This window comes from Podospora anserina, chromosome 3, assembly GCF_000226545.1.
Source record: "Podospora anserina S mat+ genomic DNA chromosome 3, supercontig 2".
Lineage (NCBI taxonomy): Eukaryota > Fungi > Ascomycota > Sordariomycetes > Sordariales > Podosporaceae > Podospora > Podospora anserina.
The window spans coordinates 1,016,469-1,031,535 of record NW_001914856.1 but is presented as its reverse complement, the minus strand read 5'-3'; the positions used below and the strand labels follow the sequence as shown (position 1 = coordinate 1,031,535).

The 15,067-nt window shown below is 53.1% G+C and overlaps 5 protein-coding genes across 5 annotated transcripts; 2 read left to right on the top strand and 3 right to left on the bottom strand.

Moving 5' to 3' along the window:
• Window positions 1–647: 647 nt before the first annotated feature.
• PODANS_3_4700 (uncharacterized protein) lies at window positions 648–6,304 on the bottom strand (the record flags this gene model as incomplete). The annotated part of the gene is made up of 2 exons (XM_001909224.1): window positions 648–6,162; window positions 6,216–6,304. Coding segments are annotated over 2 exons (5,604 nt in total), but the record flags the coding sequence as incomplete, so codon positions are not given.
• Window positions 6,305–7,251: 947 nt separating this feature from the next.
• Window positions 7,252–7,932, top strand: PODANS_3_4690 (uncharacterized protein; the record flags this gene model as incomplete). The annotated part of the gene is made up of 2 exons (XM_001909223.1): window positions 7,252–7,366; window positions 7,433–7,932. The coding sequence occupies 2 exons, from the start codon at window positions 7,252–7,254 to the stop codon at window positions 7,930–7,932; spliced, it is 615 nt and encodes a 204-aa protein (XP_001909258.1).
• On the bottom strand, window positions 7,929–8,992 carry PODANS_3_4680 (uncharacterized protein; the record flags this gene model as incomplete). Its single annotated transcript, XM_001909222.1, has 2 exons — window positions 7,929–8,436; window positions 8,520–8,992. 2 exons carry the CDS (start codon window positions 8,990–8,992, stop codon window positions 7,929–7,931), a joined length of 981 nt encoding a protein of 326 aa, XP_001909257.1.
• A 393-nt stretch (window positions 8,993–9,385) lies between these two features.
• PODANS_3_4670 (uncharacterized protein) lies at window positions 9,386–11,238 on the bottom strand (the record flags this gene model as incomplete). Its single annotated transcript, XM_001909221.1, has 2 exons — window positions 9,386–10,913; window positions 10,988–11,238. The coding sequence occupies 2 exons, from the start codon at window positions 11,236–11,238 to the stop codon at window positions 9,386–9,388; spliced, it is 1,779 nt and encodes a 592-aa protein (XP_001909256.1).
• A 761-nt stretch (window positions 11,239–11,999) lies between these two features.
• PODANS_3_4660 (uncharacterized protein) lies at window positions 12,000–13,557 on the top strand (the record flags this gene model as incomplete). Its single annotated transcript, XM_001909220.1, has 2 exons — window positions 12,000–12,258; window positions 12,311–13,557. 2 exons carry the CDS (start codon window positions 12,000–12,002, stop codon window positions 13,555–13,557), a joined length of 1,506 nt encoding a protein of 501 aa, XP_001909255.1.
• Window positions 13,558–15,067: the final 1,510 nt, after the last annotated feature.

The following is a 15,067-nucleotide window of genomic DNA, read 5'->3' as shown; positions in this document are numbered from 1 at the left end:
AGAAGCCAAAAAAAGCACGCTGCTGATTGGAGTGGTGCACAAGCCTACCTATACAATCTTCCTCAACGCCTATCTATGTAGGTATGACCGACCCAACACAAACACGATCGTTTGGTAACCTTTAAGCGATATGAACGTCAAAAAGAAGCCCTCGGTGCATCATATGAAAAGAAAAAGTGCTAATACTATACCAGAAAAAGCTTGAAAAGGGTGCTGAAGCATAAAAATAAACATGTTGTGATAAACATGTGACGAGACTTTCAAGACTTAGACCAGCTCGCACCGCAAACATAATCATTCGCAACCTCACTCAAGCCGCTTAATCACCAAAATTATTTTTATTGCTCTCCCATATGTAACTAATGTCTGACCCCCCATCTCAGAATCCATTAGCAACGAAATAATATAAACCACCCAAAGTCCCAAAGTCCCAAAGTAAAGCAATTTATGCAGCTAGTTAACCTCAGCCATGTTCGCAACCATTTTGATCCCCCCCTTTCCCCATTTCCTCTCCCCGCCATTCCCTTCCCATCCCATCCCAAAACGCCAATCATATCAATACCCTTCCCCGTCCCAAAGAAATCAACCCCCCCGCAAAACGCCTGCTGTTCATGTTGATTTTCTCTGAAGGAAAAAAAAAATGGCAACTAAAACCAATCCCCCTCCTCCCCCTCCCCTTCCTCCTCCTCCCTAGCAACCTTCTTCGGCCGTCCCCTCTTCCTAGGTTGCCCCCCCATACTCCCACTCCTACCCCTCTTCTTCTTCCCCGGCGTCCCCTGACTACCCGCATCACTCTTCCTCTTCCTCCCCCTCTTCCTCTCTCCCACCAGCTCATCATCCTCCCCACCACTCATCGGACTTGCCCCCCCCTCTTCCATCAACCCCTCCTCATCCTCGTCCCCAACCAAAAACTCCTTATCAACATTCATCAACTCCACAAACCCCCTACAAACCCCCATCATCCCCTCCCTACTCCCCAACCTCTCCCCCAACACCCCCATCTCCTCCCACAACTTCTCCCCCGTCACCCCCTGCGCCTTGACAGGGGCCTTACTCAAGTCCTTCCCCAACATCTTGACTTTATTCTCCCTCCTCCCCCCAATCCCAAGCCCATACAACCTCCTGAGGTAAGTCCTCGCCTCCCAAACACCCAACAAAACCACCGCCCCCGCCGTAAGACGCCTCAGCTTCTCAAGCTCCACCCTAGGGGCCTCCTGCAACTGATTCACCGACGACGACGACAACGACCCAGCAGCAGCACCAGCAGCCTGTCCATTCTCTCCCAAGACCTGCTGTTGCTGCTGCTCCTCCTCAAGAACATCCACCCTAACCCCCAAAACCTCCATCTCAATCGCCTGCGCAACCCCCGCCCCCGTCCCGGTGACCAACCTCTCCAGCGCCCCAACCACACACCCCACCTCGCCCACGGTCAAGTACTCAAAGTACGCCAGACACTCCGTAACAAACCTCGCATACACCACATGGCTCGGCACCCGCTCCCCCATGTCCAGCTTGCCCACATCAAAGTCGAGCTGCCCGCACAGCTTCTCCAGAAACTTTTGCCGATTCTTTGACTTGCTGATCTTGAGCACCTCCATCAGGAGATGAAGCTTGGGAGTAAAGACCCCGTTGCCAGTGGCAATCGCACCGCGCGAATCCTTGACAATGTCCCGCTGGTACGCAAAAGCCGACTGAACAGCCTTGACATACTCCCTTTCCACAACCGTCTCATGCTTGGCGTGCAGCGCTTTATGTTCCAAAAAGGCAAGCTCCGAAATCCTAGGGTTGGACGACGTTTCAAGCGTAATGAACGTGACGCCCGTCTCCTTGGGGTGTACCAAACCCTGCCTGTTGATGCTGGCGAGAACCTCCACCGCAAGGAAAGCATGGTTGTCTTGCGTGGCGGTAGCAATCCGAATAATCTCCTTGAGGAATCGATGCGTCGTAGCACTCGCAACATCGTCGTAGTTCGTGCCACCAATAACAGTCAACTCCCTCTTCTTCTCCTGCTTCGCCCCCCCATTCATCCCCGTCGGCGCCTCCGCCGCCTCCTCCGACCTCTTCTCCTCCGTCAGCAAAAACTCCTTAAACGACCTCAGCACCATCGCCTCCAGCACCGGAACCTGCTCGTCAAACACGTGCTGAAACGTCGTGTAAACATTTGCAGAAACGTAGTTCCTCGGCCACGCCTGACACACCAGCCCCACCGAGTCCAACGCTGCCTTCCTCATGTCCATATGATACGACGGGGCAGCAAAAGGGACCACCAGATCAACCATCAACTTTGAGACGGAGCTGCCATTCGTCTTCAACATCTTGTTGAAAAAGTCCAAATGGCTGTCGAGGTTGAAGTGTTTGCCCGCCATACCGACAATGAGCGAGTACCGCTCAAACTGGCGCATGGTGCGGGTATCCAGAGGCTGCGTCTTGCTCTTTGCATGCAGCGCCTGGATATTCCTCAGACTCGAGGCCGCAAGCCTGGCCATGTGTTCGGAAGTGTCGAGCAGCCCGCTAATGATCCACAAGCAAGCCATGACCTCGTTCATCAGAGGCCGTGAAACTGTCGTCATGGTAGGCATCAGCTCACTGCGCACCTCGGTAAGGAACTGAGAATGCGCGCTCGACAGCTGCGGAAGCACCCGACGATAGATAACCACCACAGCCTTGGACACGGCCGGGTCCTCGTTGCTGCGGATGCTGCTGATATAAGGCCTCAACAGCCGCAACTGCTCAAACGTAAAGAGACTAGCTTCCGCCTTTGCAAAAATCATCAGAATCTGCAAGACATCTCTTCCCGAAGGCTTGGTCGTGTCCTCCGGATCCGAGCTGTCAACCAGGTCAAACATGCTCTCCACCAGTTTCGTGCAGACCTCCAACGAAGCCTGCGCCGTCTTGTTGCTCGGCGCCAGCAGTGCTTGAAGCACCTTATCCAGCACACTGACAACATTGCCCCGGTTCACCGTCTGCACCATGAGCGAAACATGATCCGCAAGAGAAATCTTGGACGCGGCCGAGGTCTGGCCGCTGTGAAAAGGTGCAAACCATATCTCCTCAATCACCTGCTTGGCCAGCTCCCTGACGCTCTCCTCCGGGTCCTGAATCCGATGCAGCAGCCCATTCGCAATCGTGCTCCTCAGCGTCCGGTTGCTGTTGCGAAGGTAAATATCCTTGGCAAGCTTCATGGCCCTCTTCCGAACACCATGCCCAGCATCATTAAACCGCTCCACAACCGTGGGGGTAATCTGCTCCTCCAACGCCGGCCGCATGCTGATGCACTTGCCAATCAACCCAAGCGCCGAATCACGCACCTGCGTCGACGAGTCGTTGGAACATCTCAGAATGAGCTGCACCACCACGGAATCTCCATCCAGAATGGACGGGTCCGTTTCCAGGACCTGGTTGACGCTCTTCAAGCTCTTGCTTCGTACCGTCGGCTGGTCACTAGCCATTGAGTTGAGAAGAATGTTCAGAATCGTATTGAAGGCCTCACAGAGCGGGGACCTCAAGAGGGTGATCGAGTAAGACAGCCTCGCATAGCTCTGGCTAATGTCTTTGAAAGAATACTCCCTCGACAGCCACTGACGATCGTGTATCATTTCCCGGAGCCTGTAGGCGAGTCGGCCAAGCTCATGATCACGCTCGGCAACATCGTCTTCATAGTCGTCGTAGGTCTTGCATGTCTTGCTTGCCCAGTCGGAAACCAAGAAAGAGATGGCACTCGCCAGATGAGGATCCTCTGAGAAGCGGCTCTCGAGGTGCTCAAGCGTAGCACGATATGGCCCAGTCCATGCCACCATCTGCTCCGGGCGAGACTTGAGCTCCAGCGCCGCAGCAGCCAAGTCGGAAATGAACAACCCTAGGCCGTCGCTGTCTTGCGTGTCGAGACTGCTGACACCTTTCCTCACATGCCCGCGAAGCTTGGAAACAGCGGCACCCATGCTTCCCAACAGCTCCAGAGCCATGTTCTTCGCAGTGACCGGTTGCTTGTCATTCTCGATGAGCTGAAACATCAGATGCATAAATATTCGAAGCAACAGCTCCGCCGCAGGCCAGTCGGGATTGTCAAGACAGAGAGCAAAGTCCTCCACAAACATGTCAAGGAGGTTGCGATACGGCGTATCACCAGACTTGGTCGACTTGAGCGCTCGGCTCACAATAAACTGGACAACGTCTGAGGCGCTGTTGGTGGCTGTCTTGATCAAGGCCTCAGAAACGTCGTCAAGCTCTTGAATGGCGATACGATGCTGCGAGGCACCGTGCTCCTCATCCTGAATGGAAAACGACTGCGGCAGCCGCCTAGGGCCTTCGGCCGCCTCGTCCTCGACAGGCATAGTATTCCCCTTTCCTCGACCCGCATCGCCAACCTTGCCAGCACTGGTCTGAACCAACCGCATGATGAGAGCAGACACTGGCTGGATACTCGTGCCATCCACAAGTTTGAAAGTCCTCGCTCTCTTCCCAAGCGGCAGCTTCTCCAACGAGCTCAAAATCTCATTGAAAATGCCCTTCCGCTGCTCAGGGTTCAGCAGGAAAATCTGCGAAAGCATATCCATAGCGACCAAACGAAGTCCATCGAACTTTTGCGTGTCAATGACGGAGTCCTTTTCTGCATGTGCCGTCTCCATAAAGATGAGCCGCGAGGCAGTGAACTCGAGCGTGTTTGTCACCGCGTCCGAGGTGTCGATGGACGAGATCAAAGTCGCCATGATAGAAAACAGCTTCTGGCAATCGTTGAACAAGGCCACAATCTTCTTCTTGTTCTGAGCCAACGTCTTGAAGAGTTCGTTAGCCCCTGGGGTGGCTCTCAACTCGGCAATCGGAATGACGATGCCGTCAATGATACGCTTGAACAGGTCAAGACAGTGTTCTATTGTGTCTTGGGAGTAAAGCTGCTTCTCTTGACGGCCGCCACACATGATTCTCAGAGACGTGCGGCCAGCCCGAATCGCCATCTCTAACCAGGGCAGCTGGCTCAGCCACTGCTCCACATCGGCAGCTACCCAGGTCTCGTCAACCTTGATGTCTAGCGTTTCGGCCAGCTTTAAAGCACCTTCGGAAAGCCGAATGAGGTGAAGTAGCTCCTCGAGAGGCGCATTCTTGAAACAGTTCAAGGTGATCGTCTTGCCCAGCAGGGCCTGCGCCTTGGATTGTGCGGTTGCTGTCAGGGTAGCTTCGTTCTCAGAAACCAAAACCACCATGTCGTTTCCTTGCCTTCGGGCAAGCACAGCGTTCTCTGCCTGGAAAGCGTTGTGAAGAAACACTCTCAAGTCATGAAGAGCCGCATCAGCTCTCTGGCGAAGATCCAAGCTCTCTCCATAGATGTCGTCACCATCAATGTCACCGTGCTTCCGCTTCTTCAATGGCAAGTTGGCAGGCTCCTCAGGCTCATCTGCAACCACCATAAACTCACTCTTGTCAAAAGTCTTGGTCTTGGGAAGCTCAATAGCAATGACTGGCTTTTGAGAGCTGGATATGCTTTGCAATCCGGGCCGCTCTGGGGGCGTGGCAGTTCTTGAGGCCGCGGTAGCTTCTGCAGAGCTGAGGGGTGGGTGTTGCTGACTGCGTTGTTGTTGTTGAACCTGATGTTGTTGCGGGACCTGATGCTGTTGGTGTACTTGCGGTTGATGCTGTACCTGAGCTTGGCGTTGTACCTGAGGTGAGTGTTGAACCTGAGGCTGATACTGAGGATGATACGCCGGAGTCGGGGGAGCAACTGGCGCAGGCGGAGCGCGTGGAGTCACATTAGATAAAGGGTGCGGCTTGATATTCGCAAGGCCGGCCTGCTGTTCAAGCTCCTTCTTGGTGGGCAAGACAATCTCGAATCGCGCCTTGTTCGCAGCATGCGCCTGCTGGTTCGCTGATGTGGCCGGGCTCGCAGAAGGGCCCGGTGTGTTTGCAGGAATACTGCTCAGTTTCTTTCCTTGGCCTGGTTCTTTCTTAATGACCGGCTTGGCAGAAATCTTCTGTTTCGTGGGAATGGGCGTGGTAATGACGTTCGGATGATTATTCGCAGCGGGTGTGGGGGTATCTGGGGTCGGATACCGAAACGGTATCGACGTTGAATCGTGCACCATTTTCGAGAACGGTGACAGTCCCGCAGCCAGAGAACTGTGTTTCGCTGGTGAAGGAGAAGTCGTCGCGCGTGGTCCAGTCTTGAATTTGCTTCGGCAATATTAGCTTCAATATCTTGCCATTCCACCGGGTATCAAACATACTATTCGGGGATATTTCCTCTCTCTAAAAGCCTTTGAACCTGGCCGACTGTCTGCTGTAGTAACCTCGAGGCCGTATTCGTGGAAGCCTCTTGATTTAACGATTCGAAGTCGAGACTTGGTATCAGGTCGGTTACTGGGGGAGCGGGCGACGCAGAACCTATCGATGGCGAAGGAAGCACACCTATTCAGGAGAGGATATCGTCAGAAAATGATAGTTCAGTCCCATAGAAGTGAATAAAGCCGAGAGAAAAGCATACTCGAGTCAAAGGGAGCTATCGCCGCGAAGGGTGTGTAGGGCAAGACTTCGGCGAGTGTGAATGGCCTCGCAAAGCCAGCAGGTTGCGAAACTGGAGGTGGTGGTGGGTTGGCCTGGGGAGCTCCATCCCAATTGTTATTGTTTGGAGGGCCATTGTGGGCGCCCGACCATGAGTTCGCCATGGTTGGTGGGAGCAAAGCAGGTCTGTTTGCAGTCGAATCACGACAAGAGGTGTCGGAACATGGCTCGCGGGGCGATCGCAGCAAGCTCTCGAGGCGCTGTCTCCAGGAGGTTCAAAGACGTGGGAGTGGAAAGTCGAGGGACTCAACGCGGAGGGCTGTGGTTCTTTTCAGCAATCAGCAAGAGGTTCATCCTCGCCTGACAGCTGGACTGCAACAAAACGCGACAATGGTCGTCAAACAGAAAGCAAATGATAATCCTGTCCTGGTCGTGCCTGGCACTCTCGATTGGGAGTTGGATCCCAGAAAGAAGGACCGCCAAGTGCAGCCTCACTCGCGCCTGCCGTCGCTTCTCCAGCATCTTTCAGCGCCGCCTTGCAGCTTTTGGGGAACCATGTGGTCCGTGCCCCAGCGAGTTGCCTGCCGAAAGAGGTGCAGTCGCGGGGTGCAGGGGTCTCGAGGCCCCATCTCTGGTTGACGCTAAAACTTTTTCTCTTGACGGGAAAGCTTGTCGCAGAGTCGCTCGCAGTGGATAAGAATTAATTTGGAGTGCCATTTTTGAGGTCCGATAACTCACCAAATAACACCACACATCGCAACCATGTCTGCTATCGGCTCCCTCGTCTTCTGCACCGACTGTGGTGACCTTTTACCTGCCTCCCAGGGCAGTGTAAAGAACATTCTGATTTGCAAATGCTGTGGCGCGGAACACAGAGGTCAGTTTCACATGTCATAAATCAACCAGTCCCTCGAATTGTTGTTGACAAGCTACCACAATGCAGATCATGCCTGGAAGGCCGTAACAACAAAGACAAAGCCCTCCGACTTCCCGTCAGCCCTACGACAGAAGCTTTCCATAGTCCAGACCGTTAAGAGACACGAAGTACAAACCGAAAGAGTCGACCCCAACATGGACTGCCACAAGTGCGGGAGGCGCGGCATTCGCTACTCTGAAGTCCAACAGAGATCTGCCGATGAAGGCTCAACAATTATCTACAACTGCGAGTGCGGTGAAAAGTGCGCAACAGTTGATATCGACATTGTCTTTTCTGTTCTTGCTAACATTGAACCCCCAGATGGTCCACCAACAACTGAGCTGCTACCCTTCCTAATTCACGACAACCACCCACGATATGCCCGAGCACAGAAACATCTAACAAACCCGCCCTCTCAAGAGGCAGCCAAACCAAACATCGTTTTAATGACCAAACGCCTGTTATCAACAATAGAACGCTCAAAGATACCCATCCATATTTACCTCCCACTCAAATCCCTTGCTTAAGCAGTGACCTCCGGAATCAAGGCATACTCCGCCTCATTGCTCTTCTCATACTCGGCCATATCCAGCGCAACAATACAGCTCTCCCTCACCACCTTCTCTTTATCGTGCAAGAACTTCTTGAGCGTCTCCTCCACTCCGGGCTCCTCACCCAAGCTGCCCAGCGCCTCGGCAGCCTCGTGCCTCACCATCGACGCCTCCTCCGTGTTGCTCAATGCACCAGTCAGCGCGGGAATAGAAGCAGGATGCGACAGCTGCCCGAAAACAAAAGCAATTTCATGTCTGAAAAGCGCAGAGTTATCCGCGAAGCCTTCGGCCAATGCCAAAACAGCCGGGACAGCAGTCGGGAGATCAGGAGGAGACGCCAAATCGCGAAGGGCAAACATGGCGCGATATCGGAGGAAAAGGGGCTTGGTGGTGTCCATGAGCGTCTTGCGCAGCTCCTCGACACTCTGTGTCTCTTCGCCTTGGGGCATGGGAGGAGCAGGATCGACCGAGGCAAAGTCACTGTTTGTAGCAATCTAGTTAGCAATGCGATCTCTTCAAAACAGCCCTTTCTTTTCCCCCTTGTTCTTGAGTGAAATGCGCACCTCTGCCTAAGCTTCTCCCTCTTTCTCTCCTCACTACTCTCCCACTCTATCCTCTCAATGGCGATTTCACAAGTCTCCCTTACACTGACGTCCTCTTCTTGTCTGTGTTTGTACTTTTTCAAAATCTCCAGGCTTCCGGTGTCGCCTAGCGCGCCGAGAGCTTCGGCTGCTTCGTGTCTGCACATGGGGTCTTCGGCGAGATCTTCGAGGACTTTGATCAGGTAGGGGACTGCGGCGAGGTTGTGGGTCTGGCCCAGGCAGTAAGCGAGCTCATGCTTGAGGAGGGCGGAGGGGGAGGTAAAAGCTGCGGCGATGGCTTCGATTGCGGCGAGGGCTTCGGGGGAGGTGGGGGAGGGGGCGGTTACGGCTAGGTGCTTGAGGGAGAAGAGGGCGCGGAAGCGGACGGGGAGGGGGGTGCTTTCGGCTGTGAGGGAGGACCTCAAGGAAGCGATCGACGAGAGCGTGTCGGACATTTTGAGAGACTGGTAGGTTGAGGATGTATGGGAGGTGCGAGGTGTGAAGAAAGGTTTAAGAGGGAGGGGAGGGGAGGAGAAAAAGGTGAGGGTGGAGAGAGATGGTTATCTGATCTGATTAGATCGAGTGGTGTGAGTGGAAGGAGGGGGCAGAGAATAATGTGTGGAAGAACCTTTATGACTGGAAACGCGGGGCATTTCACAAAAGTTTTTGGGGACTCTTGGAGGGGTGATAAAGGATAAGGACTTTTTTTTGGATGGTCGCTTTGAGCCCTAACCCTTGTTTAGGAGGTATGGCTTCAGAGTACGCTTTCTACTAATCACTCATTATGTTCGAAGTCAGGAGGTGTTGTCAAATCTTTGGTATTATGAAGATTTCCGTATGTAAGTGAATCAGTCATCTCGACTGTTCAGCAACTCAAACGGGTTGCTCGGCCGTGCTCTAACTTGGTGGCCCTCCACAGCCCCTGACTGCGCCTTTCTTTTCCTGTCCTTTTTGCTCTTTGGTGGTTTCCCGATGGCTTCAATATGTGGGATCATATCCTCCATGTCTGAGCAGAGGTCAATAAGGCACTCGAGTCCGCCGGCCTCTCTCAGACGTTGAAGCGTCTCCGTAAAATCTGCAAGTGATAGGAACTTGTCGAGAGATGGGAGATCTGACAGGGCGGTAATAACATCCACTGCGTTTCCTCTCCTCTCTTGGAGGTTGAGAATCTGCTCAAGCATTCGGAGAGAGTAAAACGTTGCTTGTACCTGTGCGAAGACTTGGAGAACATCCCAGGAGTACTCGTTCAGCTTGCCTCTCGCTTCCTGGGTCAGGATTTCGAGACTTAAGGGGTAGCCCTTGGCTCGTTCTACTGTCCTGTCAATGTCTAGGTAGATAGACAGTACTACCCAAAGTAGCTCGGGGTCGGTGATGTGTGCCTTTATCTTGCCGATGTTGCTGAGGAGATGACTCCATTCTTCTTCCACCTTGGATGATGGTAGAATATCGACCTGTGATCCCGAAGACAGTGTTTGAAGCCTCCTCATCTCGGAAACTGTCTTGAGAGAGGTTTTCTGGCCCGACTGTAGAAGAGAATAGGCCAGCTTCCTGATAGGTTTGCTCACCTCCCAGGCACTTGTTCGAGATGGGCAGTCGAGAAGAAACGGTAGAAACATCTCGAGGGATGCATCCTTCTCCTTTGAGGCTGTTGTAGTTATCTGCAAATAACGGAGAACCAGCTCAGATATTCTTGGGTCGAGCTGTAATCCACAAGTAGCGACTGTTTTTGGTGCCGTCTCGGGCAACAGGTACGTCTTGATGAACGAATCGTACTCTTCCCGGCTGTACATCACAGCTTCTCCTCTCCTTGATCTTTCAGCGGCCTGGTCAAGTGTGAGGTGGGGGTCTGCCGAGATCTCGAATGCCATGTAGGAGAAGCCCACGTCGGGCTTGATGGACAGTTTGCGGCAGATTTCTGCATGTCGAAACTGAGGAGCGACAAGCTTGCTGTTTTCTGAGTCGAGGTCGATGTCTGTAAAGAATATCACACCTCCATTCTCACCAAGATCATGGACCAAGAGATCTGAATCTGAAGTCAAGACCAACCCTCCCGACTTTCGAACGTGAACAGCACAGTACCCATCTGCCTCTCCACCCATCACCTCCGTTATTGGGCCATACTTTGAGCCACGCAACGCATCCAAGACGGCAGGTACAAGAAAGGCAGGTGGAGGTGGTTTAGATCTTGTTTCTCCCCCGATAAAAGCAGGAAACAAATCGACCTTCTTCTCACCCTTGCGACGAGAACGTTCTCTTGATACTCCTGTCACCGTGGTCGAATGGTACTTGAAGAGTTCCTTGGTCGACCTGATAAGTCTTTGCATACGTTCAGGTCGCTTTGAGGTGGGTAGATAGCCGTCAAAGTAGATGTGCGCACTGAACAGATGGAAACATTAGCTCTACAATTGTGTATTATTGGAGGCTCGTGTAAGTACATGGTTAATCCACACTCCTCCATTTTCTCGAGCCATTGTATCGCTGTTCGCCCCAACAACTCATATGAGGGCTGTTCAAAGGGCGAGGTCTTTATGGTTGTCCTCGACGCCAGACTGAGGACATGATAGGCCAGGGCAGGGCCGTCGACAACAACATTGCACGGCGCAATGGCACCCCGCTCTGCATAGGGCTCCAGGTTCCTTTTGAGATGAGGTATGCCCATATTTCTCAGGAGGAGGAATACCTGGAATAGCGTCAGATTCATGTCTAGGATTTGGGAATGAATAAGCCTTACCTATAGAGTCAAGGGCGTACCTAAGAGTACCTGGTACGGACAGTGTAAAAATATTTCTGTGTTGTAGTTGAGCTTCCCAGGTCTCCCCACAAAAAGCCTGTTTGACAAGACCCCAGGAAGTGCAGCAACAACTACGGGCTTAGGTAGTCATTCAAACGGCTCAACGGCCTACAGACGAACAGTTAGGACTCTGGAGAAGCTCAACGGAACTGTTTTAACCGTCAGTCTATGCTCTGGCTGTTTGCTCTGGCTGTTTGCTCAAGGAAGTGTCAGCCACTCGACCGCCGTTTGTGGCTGATGCTTCAGTTGTCAACCACAACCACCTGAAAGGCGGAGCTACAGGCCCGCGCCTTCCCGGCTGACAGTGACTTGCCCGCTGTAATTTCAGTGGGTAGGAACCTCCTTCTTTACCTGCGTCTTTGAGGTTCTTGTGACACAGTTTTATGTGATTTTGTTCTTTTAGGTAACAGCACCACGGATAATCACCGTCTTTGCAACAAAGCCTATGACGAAACGTCTGCCCCTCACCTCTTCCTGATTGCTCAACTTGAACGGGCAGTGTCGGACACGACGGGATCGGGGCGGACAAGCTGACTCGACGTGCGACAGCCGACCGTGCAGGTGGGGACGGAACCTGGGACCAGCCCCACTCTTGTCAACGCTTTTTAGACGAGGTGGGAAAAAATTGCAGCTTCCTCCCGCAACCTCAATCAAATCCGCTCCCTCTCAAGATGCGAGGCACCCTCATTTTCTCGGGCACCAGCTGCCCATCCCTCACAAAGCAAATATGTGAGAATCTCGGCATGGCTCCGGCCGAGGCCGAGCTCACCCAATTCTCCAACGGCGAGACGAGCGTCCGCATCCTCACCAGCGTGCGCGAGAAGGACGTCTTTGTCGTGCAGTCCGGCAGCCCCAAGATCAACGACACCATCATGGAGCTGCTCATCATGATCTCGGCCTGCAAGGGAGGCTCGGCGAGCAAAGTCACTGGTACATTACTTCCTCTTTCCATGAACTGAACCCAATTGACACGGTCGCCCAGCTGTCCTGCCATACTTCCCATACAGTCGCCAGTCCAAGAAGAAGTCGCATAGAGGAGCGATTACTGCGCGGATGTTGGCCAATCTCCTTGGGGTTGCGGGTGTTAAGCACATTGTCACGGTCGATCTGCACGCGTCACAAATGCAGGGCTTCTTCAAGTGCCCGGTGGACAACCTTCACGCCGAGCCGCTGATTGCTCGCTGGATCAGACACAATGTGCCAGACTGGAAGGAGGCGGTGGTGGTGTCCAAGAACGCCGGCGGCACCAAGCGTGTCACGTCTCTTGCCGACGCACTCAAGCTGAACTTTGGCATGGTCACTACGGACAAAAGACGAGGCCACAACATGACGGCGAGCATGATCATGAACCACCTCGACGGCATTGAGCGACAGCCAGTGCTGGACCCCATCAGTAACCAGGTGCGTACCACCTCGACCGAGCCCGAAAAGGAAGCAACAAACGCACAATCCCAAGACTCGCGCGTTGTGGCAGACGGCCAGGGATCACCTCGCCCGACTGCTAACGGCACACGTGCCCGCTCTGCGAGCAACCCCAAGCCCCACCACACCAGGTCTCAAACCACGCTATCACAGTCGTCGGTCATTGATGAGCTCGACGAGGAGGCGGAAGGTGACGAGCTCGAGTTTAACGATCAGAGAGCAGCAGAGGTCATTCATGGTCGCTTGGTTCAAGGCCATATCGTGCCGGATGATTTTGTATCACCGGCAGAAAGTGTGGCAGGGACAGAGATTCCAGACGAAGATCCCATGGTTATGTCCCATGCGTCTTCGTTTTTTGCGCCCCAGTCCCATGCCCTGGGTGGCTCCGGTGATGCGGAAGCCAGCTCAGATGAAGAGGAGGAGATTCTCAAACCCAAAGTTGAGCACATGATCACGTTGGTGGGCGATGTGAAGGGCCGTTCGGTCTTCATCGTGGACGATATGATCGACAAGCCCGGCTCGTGGATTGCTGCGGCCGAGACGGTACGGAAGCGTGGCAAGGCCGAGAAGGTGTACTGCATTGCAACACATGGTGTCTTTGGAGGCGATTGCCTTGAGCAGATGCAGGCTTGTGATTGCATCGACACCATCGTGGTGACCAACAGCTATCCGATACCCGAAGAGAAGGCGCGCAAGGCCAGCAAGCTGGTGGTTCTCGATCTGTCGTTCCTCCTGGCTGAGGCGATTCGCAGAAACCACTACGGCGAGTCGATGTCGCCACTGTTCCAGCATGTCTTGGACTCGTAACACATCTCCCAGCAGGTATCTATCTTCTTTATTCGTTTTTCCGTCACAGCCGGGCCTCGCCATGACTTCTCTCTCTTTTGATCTGAGATGGGACCGGCTCAGGCTACAAGCGTCGGCGTTTGGTGATATGGCAGCGTTGCGTTCATTTTTAACAGGCAGCAGGATTGGCGGCGATAGACGTTCATGAGCAGTCAGATACCGAATTGACAGTTACAGTCATCATGGTGGGCAGCAGTGACCGGACCGCTCTTCCCTCCTCTCCCTTGTTCCCCCTCTTGTCTTGTCTTGCCGACAAGACAGGCTCTAGAGATCACTCATATATCCCCCCTACACTACACTACACTACACTACACACACACACACACACACACACACCCAGCGATGCTATCACTAGAGATGGCAGGAGCAAAGCTCATCTCAGAGCTTGTTCTTAACGGAGCGTTGGAAGATCAATAAGCGGGACAGAAGGCCCTTTACCCGACTCTCTCTCGTAGAGTTGCTTCCGCAAGGTTGATGGGTAACGGGCAAGAGAACTCCCCGCTACATTTATGCTTAAGAGCCTGCTGTTTTGTACAAGTAGATGTTGTGCTCCCGTCTACAGCTTGCGTGTTTGTCTCTTTTATCTTTGGCACAACTTTAAGCTTGGCATCAGAACTTTATGCCGTGGTGGTATTCTGCCAGATAGATACCTAGAGCATTGGCATTATCGACTTAGCTAGGTGTACTTGGGGGTACTCCAATAAATACCGACATTCAAGAACTGCATCTCGTCTGTGTTTCCACTTGTGGCTTTCCTGCGTAGCTTTGTCTCGTGTAAGTGATGTGCTGCCTAAAGCCACCCAAGTCCATCACAGCCAAGCACACCTTGAAGTAACTGCAACCGACGGCCAAATATCATTATGTTTTATTCATTTTCATATCTTTCGTAAGCCCTCTCCCAACTTCGTCACCCTATATAATGCTGCACGAAAGAAGAAATCTGTCCCAAACCCGATTCAAAGCACATAAAAAACCTAAGAGAAATGAAAGTTCATGACCTCATCACATACTCTCAATGCCCTTTTGAGAGGAGATTTCCATGCATCATACACCCACCCCTTCTTCAAAAGTTAGAACATCTGCTGCTGCTGCTGCTGCTGCCCACCACTACTCCTCTGGGGCATCAGAAGATCAATGCCTTCAAACCCCACAAGATTCCCGTCAAAACCACCTCCCCCACCGAGGTCGGTAAAGTCAAAGTCCATGTCCTGAAGGAGGAGATCGTCGAGCTCACCGCTTGTCAGTCCTGCGGTGTTGGTGCTCGACATGTCCATCATGCCCAGATCCAGGCCCTGATGGTACTGGGTTTGATTTGACTGCTGCAGCCTGGCAGCCATCATATCCCTAAACTTGCCCACCAGCACCGCATCATCCGCCGCCGTCTTTTCCGTCCCCATCACCTCTTTCGCTTTTTGGCTCATCTCCCCATCCGAGGGAACATACCCCAACCCCATGACCCAATCTGCCAGTC